The sequence below is a fragment of the Megalops cyprinoides genome, chromosome 15 (assembly GCF_013368585.1).
Source record: "Megalops cyprinoides isolate fMegCyp1 chromosome 15, fMegCyp1.pri, whole genome shotgun sequence".
In the NCBI taxonomy this organism is placed as follows: Eukaryota; Metazoa; Chordata; class Actinopteri; order Elopiformes; family Megalopidae; genus Megalops; species Megalops cyprinoides.
The window spans coordinates 28,413,643-28,426,799 of NC_050597.1; the positions used below are offsets into that span (position 1 = coordinate 28,413,643).

A 13,157-nucleotide genomic window follows, 5' to 3' on the forward strand; every position below is an offset into this window, starting at 1 on the left:
CACCGCCCTGGCAGTCTTGTGGCATCCCCCAAAGCCATGTTCAGAGCATCCTGATTTTTAAAACTCCTTTTGGTCCATGCAAAGACAAATCAGAAATGAAATGGTCAGCAAACTCTGATCACTCCAATCATGAAGAAAGAACACCCCATCAGCCTGTAGGCATAAATTCAGATAGTTCATAGACACGAGTCATAGGGAGGCAGTCACGGGATTAAAAACAGCCAATGTCTATACCGGCAATGTCTATGAAGGTCTAGAAAGCAGAATTATTGTTTGGTGGTCAATATGACCATGGTATTGATATGTCACAGGACCAATGTGACCCAAAAGCATATATTGCAATGTTGTATGTGTACACAGTATGTATGTTGGTCATGTAGCTTACAGAACTTTCTTTTCTTGATATGAGTATGTTATTGCATGAAAATTAAATGATTAAATGTATTTTGACTGAGTCTGTTGATCCTTTCGACACATCACTGCACTAAGATAAAATGTGAGTCATCTGCCTTATTTCAAACCAGTTTTTCTAATTCCTACAGCACTTTAACGCCAACATTTTCGGATGTTGTTTATGTTTTGTCATTTTGCAGTGTGCCATAATGGTAAGGCGCAGCGCTTGTAACTGAAAGGTGAACGGTTTGATTCCCAGACGGGACACTGCTGTTGTACCCTTGGGCAAGGTACTTAAGCCACAGCTGCCTCAGTGTATATCCAGCTATATGAATGGATAACACGGATGACATTGTAACCTAAGTCGCTCTGGATAAGAGCATCTACTGACTGATGTAAATGTAAATGGTTTAGTGTAATCAAAATATTTGTACTGCATCATCGGAAATGTAAAGATATATGGGTCCAAGCCCAAATCTCCTTTCCCAAATGTGGTGAAACAAAAGACAAGTATCAGTGAATAAAACACTGTGTACTTTGTTCATGTTGGAAATTAATATCCAAAATGCCACCAAAGGCTTAATGCAGTCAAGTATTACTGAGTGCAAGCGTTCAGTCATACATGCATTTTTCAGATTGGAATAATACAGTGGCATATTATGTTTTGTTTGCCTTCTTTGAACCATCATACATAAATAATATCTCTTTGGTATCACAATTAATTTTTGATCGATTACCGTACCAGTCATATCCATGTGATGTTAGTATATTTTGTTTTCAACGAATCTGTGGATACTCTAACAATATACCAGAAGCATATAATAGTAATGGACTGCATATACATACATATATACATACATATATATATATATATATATATATATATATATATATATATATATATAGTGCCATCTTTTCAAAGATGTCAAAGTGCTGGCCAGTAAAGTGGAGAAGAGGAGGGTGGGTGGGTGACTCACCTCAACCAATGGCAGTGTGTGTCACCTGCTTGGGGTGACGCACTGCAGTCATTTTGCTGCAGAACACTTCCCACACATCATCTATGGCCCATTCAGTTATTATGTGATCATTAGATTATTAGACAGCCACACTGAAAGAATCTGGCCTGGACCCTGGACAGGACACTTGGGAACTCCCTTAATAAGTACTATGAGGTCTACAGTCATCACACTGAATCCAAAATAGTGCTATTGTAAACATCTGCAAGTAAACAGGACCATACAGAATGCCACAGAACATGCAGCATTAACACTAATAAACCTTAACATTTACAATATTTTGCCTCAACTAATCATTTCAGCTTATTGTAGATATACTGTGAGGAACTATAAAGTACACAGTATATACGGTTTAATTAATACTCTGAACCAATGAATATCAGCTCTGTTGAGACTGCGTCTTTTCCACTTGTTATGAATAGCAGTCAGGCCTCATAATCCACTCCAGTAGGGCATCTATTATGATGACTGAATAAATATCAATATCAGCTGTCCTAAACATTCAGATATGGTAAAGACATAAGAAATTTTATATTTAACTATGTGTCCAGGTAGCTTGTAGAACTGTTATGAACATACGTCTGTAGAATATTAGAATATTTTTTCAACAACTTTCAGTTTCAGAACCGCAGAAAAGCAAATTATAGACTTTAATGCTACAATTATTCAGAATGAAATGAATAACTTTGATCGTAAATATCCGCACTTCGGCGCTCTGTCGCCTGTTTCCGAACTTGCCCAACGAAGATCTTGCGACTAGGCCTATATGACATAGATTTCTCCTTAGGAACAGACACCAAGCACACTTGATTGGTCTTTTTCCAATTAAAATGCTACTAAACTTAGATATTTCCTGTCTCTTATTCAGAAAAAAAGTATTTTTGTCGTCACTACTGCATACATCCAGGCTTTTGGAAGGTTTGTCGAAATGACTGTCAATTTATAAAACAATGCTGTAGCTCGGATATTTCCCGAGACAAATATGATATTTACCGGTTTTACACTACAGTTAGCCTACATGTTTGTGTTGAGTTTGCTTGTTTGAAATAGCCTACTTGTATTGCTCCGCTCTATGCGACTTTACACGAAATAATTATGTTATATTTCACGTAATAAATTGGATCACGTGAATCGCTCTGTAGATGAAACTGAGTTTTGCCAAGTATTCCAACCAAATAAAACGATTTTCACTGATTCACTGGGGTTCCAATAAACAAATATACAGCAGAAGTAACAATGGAAAAGAGCGACGCAGAAAAGCGACAAAACAATGCTATGCTTCTGCAACGTTATTGTCGGTTTAAACAGATTGGAATGGAATAGTCTGCTGAATGGGGATCTTTAATCATGGAGATATATGTCACTGATAATCGTAAATGACAATTCTACTCTTTCAAAAAATATTATATATACAAGGATGTAAATGCACCCAACCTATTGACAGCAATTTTCAAACCAATCGATGTACAGATCTGACAACCTACTGTGAACCACTTTGAGAACATGAATTTGTTCATCTTTATGGAGGTACAAAAAATTGACATTTGGCCGACAGAGGGAGAAAACGCTCAGATTTTCTCTTACAATTGTTTTAATTACAGAACGTTTCAGATGTTATATTATTAGGAGGCAATGACAGCATAATACCGGTACAGAAAATGCCCACACCAAACAATATTATAAACAGTAATTTTCTGACAGTGAGACACCGAATACAGACTGGTGAATAGCAGACATCAGAGGTAACAAACATGAGGTAACAATCAAAAATATAGCATGGACATTAATTACATTGCAGCGCCTTCGTTCATTCAGTCTCCCAATTCATCATGTAGGTCCTCCTTTGATTCGTAAGGCACAATTTACATCTGAGCTTTATCTAACCTGACCAATAAGACCAGAGCACTTACTAGTATATATCTATAGATACTGCAAATACGTATGTGTTAAGATCGTTAAATGTGTGTATGTGGGGCCATCTAACGGACAATCCCTGTACAAGCTATGACTTGACGCAGCAGTGCTAAATTGTATCCTGTAGCCTACGTCCCTATAATTTATTTATTACAATTGCCTACCTGATTTAAGTAATTGTTAGTGAGGAAAACACGTTCTCAAATGTTTAAACAGATAAAATTCACACAACATATAAATGAAACATTGTTTATTCTTAAAGTAATATATACCAATACTGAATATCCCTTCATACACACGCGCCTAATCCGTTCGAAATCTGAGTGCGGTTGAATTTTTAAGGAGACTTTACAGCGCAAAGCATAACTCGCCAACATTCTCCCAGCCTCACCACAACAGTTACATCTGAGTTATCGGCCTAATTGTGAGAGGTCATGTGGCGTGAAAGGTGATGGCGTTCTCGGAAATACTCGTGACATATTGGACAAGTGAGTTTCTCTTCTCTTCTCCTCCTCACCTGTGACTCCGCGGCAAATTCCTTCTTGTGGTGCGACCGCATGTGGAACACCAAATCTGAAGTCATCCGAAACGACAGGTTGCATTTGGCGCACCAGTTCTGCACTGAAACCCCGAAAGAGGTAAACGTCGGAGGAAGGAGGGTCAGAGAGGAGGTTGTCTGTAACTGTACTCCAATGTGTCTGTGCCAGTGCTCTGAAGCGTAAGGGAAAGAATTGATCGTAGCGACCGATGTCGCTGTGGCCTGCGCGCTCGACAAATCACCGTTTAATAAATGGGATCCCAACAGACTGCTGTATCCCAGAATAGTCTTAGAAGTAATCGCATCAGTCATGTCCTCCGGGCGCTCAGGGGCACTGTTTAATGTATGGGATGGGAGCGCAGAGGAGTCGTTTACGGTGCTTTTACTAGGTTTACAAAAAGCGCTCTTTTGCTCATCTTGGGCACCCTTCGGCAAGACGAATGAGAACGCACTGCCAGTTGACTGTAAACCGGTGCCTGCGTCGACGCCGCTCTGTCCGGTTGGGTTAATTCCCCTTTCATCAGCTGTCTCGGTTGCCTTCTCTTGTTTTAGCCTCTCCTTTGCTCTCCTAACCTCAGTGAACGCACTCTGTTTACATTCCGGAAGGTTTTTCTTAAAAAGATATTTGTCCGCGTTGCGCTTCATAACCGAGGCCGCTAGCTCAGGGACAGTTTGGCCTTCCCTGCTTGCGTGAGTTATGTTCGTATCGTTCGAGATGTTGGTTTTCTCCAGTAGAACGGTTTTTTTGACCCTTGGACTGCAGGTTTCGTCGTGCCTCCGTTTTCGCGGCGATAAATTGGTGGCCTCTTCGTTGGAACTGGGTTTTCTCTGCTCCAGATCTCTGGCAATATTGTGGAAATCCGTTACTCGGCGTTGTCGCTTAACTTCCATTGTTTTTTGCTCGTAGCTCTCTGGGCAGTGTAAGTCGTTCTTCACTTGCGCGCAAAGAAAACGGCAATGTGCGAGATAGGGATACTCGTTCTTGAAGGCTTGATTACATTTCATACATCTGAATCCTGTATAGACAAAAAAGATGGAGACAAAACTATCAGACAATTGCCTATAATATTGGCCATACTTCAGTAAATTACAGCTATATCAGAAAATATCAGAAATATCAGCCTGAAAATAAAATACAGGCTGCTGCTACAAGAAAAAAAAACTCTTTTGATGCTAACCAAGTCGACAAGAATTGGATACTTGTTTAAAAAAACTGGAGACACCCACTTAGGGAATGACCCCTATATTCGGTGACCTGTCTCAAGATATATTTTGAGGCAGTAAATGATATCGTGCCATTCATATCACAAATTATTTGCTCAGAAGAGCGACATACAGAACTGTACAATGAAAGTATCACATTCTCTGTTGGGAATAGTTCATACACGACGTAGCCTAATTTTTAACTGGCAATTTGATGTATACAGCAGTCATACCCATGATTCCACTTATGAATTCAGCGCAAGCTTCTGCTCATACAGCCGTTAACGTAGGTGTCGAGTCAATGGTTTGTTTGTTGACGCTGTACAGCTGGTTCTTACCGTTTGAAAGTGTTCTTATTTTTATGTCGTTGAATCCCAGAAGATGAGAGAGCTCTTCGTCATACCACACAAGCAGTTCTTCCTCCTTCTGTATGTTGCGTGTGGACCGAAAATACAACTGGCCGCTCCTCAGATATGCCTCCATATTCTGTTCCTCCTTGTTGCTTGCCGCTTGCACCAACCTTAGCCAGGACAATACCAGTGGCGAGCTCTTCATTGCCTCCGCGTCTACCTGTTGAGAAAGTTGATTTCAAAGAATATTAGAATGTCACATTTTAAGTTAAATACACCATCGCTTGAGTGTTTGAGGCAAAATGCGTGCATTACATATAGGCTACCAAAGGGTTTAAATGTCAACATACACTGATAAATTAATTTGTTCACACAGACACCCTCGAAACGATTTAATGAATAATTTCATACGGAATGCAGGTGTATTTTGATTCTTATAAAAGCTAAATGCCCTTTTGTACAGTTTTGTCAGTCAGTTATGAAACAGGGAGTAACTGATTTGAGAACCGCATACCCGGAAAACATATGATTTGTTTCTCTTGTCACAGGACTTCAGAGCGATGAAGGCAATGGTGTCGTAAAAGGTGTTCTGGAGAACGCAAGGTCCAAACGACTCTCCGGCTGGTAGGTCCCTTGTAACGTGTACACTTGTGAAAAGATCCGTAACATGGTGTTGTAGAAGTTTGCTGTCGTTGGCCCAAAGAGAGCGAGGCAAAAAGCTAAGCTCCATGTTTAACCTATGAAAGAGAAGCGATTTATGAAGTCGGTGAATTCGATGCTTCCTGAATGCAGTCGCGAGGTCACAACTGCATTGCCTTAGCACACATGTGAATGTTTCTTTTTCTTTATCATGTAGAGATGGCCAATGGCCGTGTTAAAGGAATTGCTCACGTTATGCCCAGCATTTATTTCATATTAATTAGTTTTCCTCAGTTCAATCATTTAAACACAACCACAATCTGAACTCGTATTTTTAATAAAAATTATACATTTGTTATAATTCCTTTTTGTTCCATTGACTTGGTTTAAAATTTTAATGAAACTTGGCAAAAGAAGTGGTATTTCGTTGACGCGCATTATTCCAAGGGTTAACTGAATCAAATCTGTGCAACAAAGATGTAATAAAGGTAATAAAGGATTTATTTATTTTATATGTATAGCCCATTTATTGCCAGCACAGACGAATTGGGAAGAAATACACATGAACATCCTAAATCTGTCGTAGCTTTACCATGATATAACTATTTTTAATTAAAATTAACTGAAGCTGAACACAGTTTTCGATATCAGCGGACCCTTTGTTTCTGCGTTTCAGTTTGATTTCGTCCATTGTCTGCCCATCTGGCATTTAAACTGTCTCCGCTGAATGTTCGCTCAAAAGTGCTCTATTATGATCTAAAGGGGGACATTTCAAAAGGTATGCCCGCCAAGGAGAACGAAATCTTACTTCTGCCTATATTAGTAAAATCAATGCTGCATAGTCCAATTTGTTCCGTTAATTACAGTGATTATGCGTCTATTATCTCTGGTTAAATCTAACAAGCAATGTAATGCTCACAAGTGCGATCTATGACACAGGACGCAGCAACAAGGTTTTGCATTGCGCCTAAAACGACAATGTATGGCAGAACACTGAATCGATTGCGCTACAGCAAAATGAAATAATATGATCTAATAGATAAATCATTTACCATGAAAAACTTCGCTAATGTACATTCAGTCAACCAAAAACAAAAAAGCAACATCCAACGTGTTGCACACTCACCGGTTGGACGTGAAGACTCTTAATGCGGAAACGGAGAGGAGATGCTTCCTCCGCAGCAGGTGCAACGCTGCCTGCCGCTGCCGACTGAGAAGTGAGAGTGACTGCGGCGAGGTCTGGGGCTGATCTCCCACTCGCGTCGCTCTGCCACACACTTATTCACGCCGAGGATGTAGAGCACTGGTGCGTAATGGCCCACAGACGGGCTCTTCCGCTCCCTTCAACCCCCAGGTGGCAATTTGATTGGTGCTCTCCTGCTTTACAGTCAGACTAATTAGACCTGAGAGGAGTCCTTAATGGTTGAAAAGAGTAATTGATGAAAAAGACGGAGAGCGCTCGCTGGCTTGATAATGTTAAACACTGCCCTTTTGTCTAAAACTGGACATTTTAATGTAGGCTATATTCGTATATGCTTATCATATTTCATTGTAAAGTTAACTGTGGAGAAGACGTTTTAATCTTCATGTCGTTTGCGTCACGGAGCATCACAGATGATCCGTTCATTTTGGCAATTATATTCGATTGTCTTAAAAAACTATAACATATTTTCCCACCGCCATGGAGTTTTAAATGGAAAATTAATGTAGGCTAGTTATGTTTGTCTGCCATGTGGGAAATCCAGGCTGCACTGGCCTGTACAGATGACAGTAAGGAAAAGCTCGATAAAATCTGAATTTGCTCAAGTACTCGATAGCGTACTGTTATTGGGAACAAATATCAAATGTCCTTAATGCCGCATCCCACGCTGTGTGTTCTTTTCCACACTGAAGAAAAAACATAGTTAATGATGTAATTACATGTAGTCTTTTTGGTCTTACGATGCGACCAGAGTAGAGAGGCAATGGCATGGTCATTTAAAAAGGACAATATAAAATAAATAACCCACTTTTTTTCTAAAAAGAAAAAAGGAAGGCCCCTCAACTTTCCACATATATTTGTAACGAACATTTAGGCCACTCGTTTGAAAGCATCAACTGTAGGAATAGGAATGAATGCGTCTCTTTGTGATTTGTTCAAATTCAAGCCTTCTGACATCTACTGTAATGCTGAATTGCCCATATCTAATATAACTGCCCACCGTAAGGTGTATCGAATGTTGGACTTTGAACAAAACATAGCTTTAGATTTGGAGAATGTAGGTGCATCAACTTTATCAAGCAGAAGTGTTTTTTTGCTGTGAGTGCAGCTAAATATGTTCCTGTGTCCCACGCAGTTTGTTTCACTTCAGATTGTAAATGAAATATCACTGATTGAAGGCAGCGATCGATTATAAGATGTTTTTCAAGCCAGATGATCAAGATCAAGCGCAGTGTGTGGTCAGTTTTCAAATTTGCAAATTACCTGTGCTTTGTTCCAAACACTACTAGTAGTGTTAGTCACTCTCAGCATTAATCTTCATCCTTTCCACTAAATAGAACAATTTTCAGATTCAATTCCATTTAATTTACTTATTCTTGATTAACTTTTCCTATGGTTGCTGATCGAAACAATTCGATATAAAAAGTCAAACAAAATAACCTGATGGAGAAAAAGATGGCTGAATCAATTTATCTAATCGCATGGTTTCATAACACGAGGTGGTAATTTCTTAATTATTCAAAACTGAAGTCTGTGATGCATAATAATTCGCTAAATGCTCTCCAGATTACAACATATTCGTACAGTTTTGAATATGAATAATGCATTTGCCCATTGGCAAAACAAGACCATCCAAGGATCAGATGTCATTTAATAATGCTCGATTTTACTTGTAGCCCGAGACAAAAAACATGGCTAGCAGATCTTATATTCATTGACTTACGAATAAAGCACTGTATCATTGAAGCATGCTATTGTGCACACTGAGAATGCTCTCATTCCACTTGTCATGGAACCAATTACCTGCATATTCCTCTTTCTAGAGTGATGTTTGCATGTGAAGTGATCTGATTTTATTTTAACATACTCTGGGAAAACGACCTTCAACCCCCATCATAACTGTTCTGTTTTTGTGTCCGTAACATCCTTTTAATAAAATAAATGGTTTAACCAAAGATTTTCAGGTACTCTGGAAAAAATGCAGTGTAATAAATGAATATGTAGCCCTATTGCTTAAAACAGAAGAAAAAAGGTAGAATTCTCCGACAAATTATTAAAACGGACTGGTTGTCAACACCGCAGGACAGGCTACTATAATAATTACGGTAATAGTTTGGCTATGTTATTCAAAGGTTTCCGCCGACCCTATATAGAATGTGGACTGTGATGTGATTCCAAAATAGGACTTGTCAAATTAGCGGAGTAGTTAATTTCATGCAGAACAGGAGTTTTTTTTATCTTTGGGATAATCAGAAAGTCATTTGTTTCTTAACAATCGTATCCGCTTATTGATGCAAGAACTTTCCTTAGGAAATGTTATTCTTAAATAACATAAATTCATTGAATAATTTCTATAGGGCCTACTGGAAGATGGGAGACCAATTTATAACACTCTGCTGTGTTGCTTATGTCTTAAAAAACAATAAATCATCAAAATATTGAAAAGTAAAAGGCATACATGAAATTCAATATTATAAACCACTTACCGAGTGCATGGAGTCATTTCTCGTTTGCATGTGTACATTTTAATGAAGATGTACTTTAGAAATGAGGTATTTTTCATCATGTCCACGATGTTAATTGATTAGTGAAATAAGCAAATAATTGATTGGTCATTATAACAATATTTTTCCACATCCCTTTAGGGTCTGATTCAATCAAACCGCAAAGTGGTCTGTCATTAAGATTGTCCCTTAAGAAATCCGCGTAGTGTAAATAACATCAAACCATTTTCTTAAATGTGTTATTTTAAGGCAAGAACAAATCGCTCTGTGGTTACATTTTAGCGTCGAGTAATTGATACTCCGGTTAAGTATATCTGTTGTTCGGATCAGTCATGGGTGAAAGACATGTTAAAAGTTGCTAATTGCATTTAACTGGCCTATTGCTTACACGCGCGTTAGTCGCAAATAAGGTGGCGCCAGAACTAGTCGCGATTTCTTTTGGGTAGATCAGAAATATGAAACCGTAGTATGATTTTTTTCCAAGGCTCCTGAGCAGACGTAGCACTCCCATTTTATTTCACGCCAGCACTACAGCAAGGCCTCATGCTCTCGCGTTTTCAGGTTAAGGTGAACAATAACTAGGACACTGAAGTAGCCTACATGATTTGGTCATTTTATTATACCATTTATTGTTTAACGTGGCTTGGTCGTTTATTATATTTTCATTCGTCTTGATAAAAACTTGCATATTAAATTTTGAATAGAAAACCAGCGGTTTGGATATTTTTAACGCCTCTTATAATGCCTCATTCTGACGCCTCATAAATAAACTCCTGGAATATTTTAGGGAAGAATCGTTTCGAGGTCGTTTGTGCATAGCTAGGTATTCAGAACGTTCTTCATCAATTATTTTTTGCCGGAAAAGGGAAGTCGTTTTCTCCACTGCATGCGTTATTCTGGCAGAGTCCCCTCTTTCATTGCTCTGTTAGGAGTTGCTAGAAAAAAGACTGAGTGTAACGTTAAGAAACTGCGCCTGCTGATGCAAGGAACGCGTCAACTAGTGGAACCGTGACTACCCTTTGTGCTGGCGTTTCCTGGACACATCTGCCCCGGGAGGAACTCTTTTTTAAGACTTCGGGAATAATGTGAAACGCTATTGAATTTCTCTGTTGTATTTTTGGGTATCAAACAGTTTGGGAAAAGATGGCGAGCTTTTTGATTAACGTGTATCTTGCCCTGGTTCTGCTTGGATTTTTCATGTCCACACTCCCTTCGGTCAAGACGCAGACCGACGAATATGCAGAAGAGGAAGAGAGGTCTTGTCAAGGAGCTTTCGACTTGTACTTCGTCCTCGACAAGTAAGCGACTGTCATATTTATGACATTTTATTTACTCCCCATTGCACGTAGCCATGCAACGACCCAGTTGTCTCGAGACACGGTCGGGGCGTACCGACGGTCTCTCCTAGCTTTGCTCTCAAGCTAAACCTCTGAACTCTTAACTTAAATGCTGTGCTTTGTTCAGAGACTCGTCAAGCTGTCATCTAAGACTCGGTGTGTTAAAAGTGATGCTTTGACAGTGAGCTTTTCGAGTTTGGCCATTGCGTCTAACCAATCCCGTTATTTGTTTTTGGTTTCCTTGGAAGGGGAAAACTTTCCCCCCTTTAAGAAAACTCAAAACAAAGGTTCGTCGTGAGTGCACGTTTCTGGTCCACAAACGGCTTGTTATGGTGGCTTCATTGTCCATCTATTCACGCGGTTTGAAAGGCGAAGAAAAACAGCACATCCCCCACGGAGCGGAGGGCAGGATGCGTGTATTGGGTTACATTGTTGATGGAGCCGGCCGCTCCAGCTGCTCCAGCTGTCCGAGGGGATGGTTTGCAGTGCAGAAACGCGTTGCCCCGATTTAATGCTGGAAAAAAGCAGTTTGCCGGCTGTTTGCAGTTTTATTCGTAGAAGCAGGAGCCTGTCCGTTTCACAAAGAGCTCGGACGTTCTTAAGAACCGGCGTTTTATTTGTTCACATTTACCTTGCCGTATCATACCTCATACAGCCCAAATTAGAGTTTGTCAGCTCGCTTTTCACCATGACAATATCAATGGTGAAACTCATGGAAGGCCATGCGTGTGTTTATGAGTTTGTTGGCGACCGTTTATCTGGAGCTATGAATCATTGGGTGAATAAGCTCGCTAGCTTCAAAAAAGGGTTGCGTGTGTATGTGTGGCGAGGGGGAAGGGGTGGCGCGTCCTGAGTATGGTTAGCTGACCAAGCAGTTTGAAAGATCCAAACTTTGTTCCTTTGTGGTCGGTATTTTTTCCCTTTGAAACTTGATGGGGAGATATGTTACCACGGCATGAAATTAAACGCTTTACCTAATACGGAAGACAAATTGCACGTGCATCGCTCGCTATTTTGCATGGAACGCTTCAGTTTTTGATGTTTTGTAAATTATTGGAATAAATAGCGCCACATGAAATGTGACGCGGTACCAGATTGCCTTAAGACATAACAGCGTGATAATTGATTAGAAACAGCTTTTATGTAATGGAGATGATCTTTTAGGGAAATTTGGGATCAGCGTGATTTCCAGATTTATTGTTACTGATGTAGACTATAATCTTTTTAGATCGTATTTTTTAACGTGAATATCGCTATTGTAGCTAACTGGCTGCCGGGCTGTGTGTACGTATACTGCAACATTCCCTTTAAAGGGTACACTGTGGATGTAGCTAGTTGGAGGTACACAACTTTAATTGGGCATCTCTATCTTGGTTAAGTTTGCTCTACGGTTGCTATCTAATGCGAGTTTAGCTAATTCATGTTATGTAAGATTGCTCACCTTCCATGGAATGAGTTATACAAATTAGTCAGTAATATAATCTTAACTTCTTAACCTCTTAATGACAAGACGGGCTGAAATCCATGAGACTATGTGGATGTTAAACACAGGCTGGTCCAGATACGCTATAACATCTTGTGTTTTATCATTGACACCTGTGCTGTCAGTGATAAAACTATTATTCATTAAGCATTTACTGTTTAAAAACATATGCATCTTGTGCTTAGAGTCCAAGGTAGAGAGTTGTATCAATAAATGATAATCAGTAGTCTTTTTTGAAGTCCATACCAACATGAAAAGTGTAAACGGTGATTTCTTCAAACTGTTATAGCTTAAATTGAAAGTTGGGACATTTCATTTCACTGATGAGAGACAGGAAGCTGTCTGTGTCCTGGTTATGTTGTGGCTGATGATGTAATGATGACCTTTGAAGTTAGTTTGACGAGGCTCCTGGTCCAATTAACTTCTAATGAGAAGAAGCTTGTTAAGGACCTTCCTTAAGTTCTAAGGCCCTCGCTGCTGCTTGGGCAGAAAGATTATTATTTCCTTTTAGCCTGGGGTGGATTTCCGGGTATTTTAAAAGTCACTGCTGTTGAGTCAATATGTGAAATGAAGTTGAAC

At 39.5% G+C, this 13,157-nt stretch overlaps 2 protein-coding genes across 2 annotated transcripts in view; one reads left to right on the forward strand and one right to left on the reverse strand.

The window, feature by feature from the left end:
* Nucleotides 1-3,348: 3,348 nt before the first annotated feature.
* On the reverse strand, nucleotides 3,349-7,245 carry prdm8 (PR domain containing 8). Its single transcript, XM_036546622.1, has 4 exons — nucleotides 7,180-7,245; nucleotides 5,929-6,151; nucleotides 5,403-5,634; nucleotides 3,349-4,877 (listed from the first exon to the last, which is right to left on the reverse strand). Exons 2-4 carry the CDS (start codon nucleotides 6,142-6,144, stop codon nucleotides 3,742-3,744), a joined length of 1,584 nt encoding a protein of 527 aa, XP_036402515.1. The 5' UTR covers nucleotides 6,145-6,151; nucleotides 7,180-7,245; the 3' UTR covers nucleotides 3,349-3,741.
* A 3,656-nt stretch (nucleotides 7,246-10,901) lies between these two features.
* antxr1d (ANTXR cell adhesion molecule 1d) overlaps nucleotides 10,902-13,157 on the forward strand; it is a 32,618-nt gene continuing 30,362 nt past the window's right edge. The window contains exon 1 of the mRNA XM_036546623.1: nucleotides 10,902-11,056. Within this exon, the coding sequence (XP_036402516.1) occupies nucleotides 10,902-11,056 (155 nt within the window). The remainder of the gene's footprint in view (nucleotides 11,057-13,157) is intronic.

Excerpts from the sequence above, each read along its gene's own strand:
- prdm8 (XM_036546622.1), bottom strand. The coding sequence starts at position 6,144 with ATGGAGCTTAGCTTTTTGCCTCGCTCTCTTTGGGCCAACGACAGCAAA. Across the intron at positions 5,635-5,928 it reads ACAAATCATATGTTTTCCGG|GTAGACGCGGAGGCAATGAA; the intron begins GTATGCGGTTCT and ends CTTTCTCAACAG. Across the intron at positions 4,878-5,402 it reads AATAAGAACACTTTCAAACG|GATTCAGATGTATGAAATGT; the intron begins GTAAGAACCAGC and ends TTGTCTATACAG.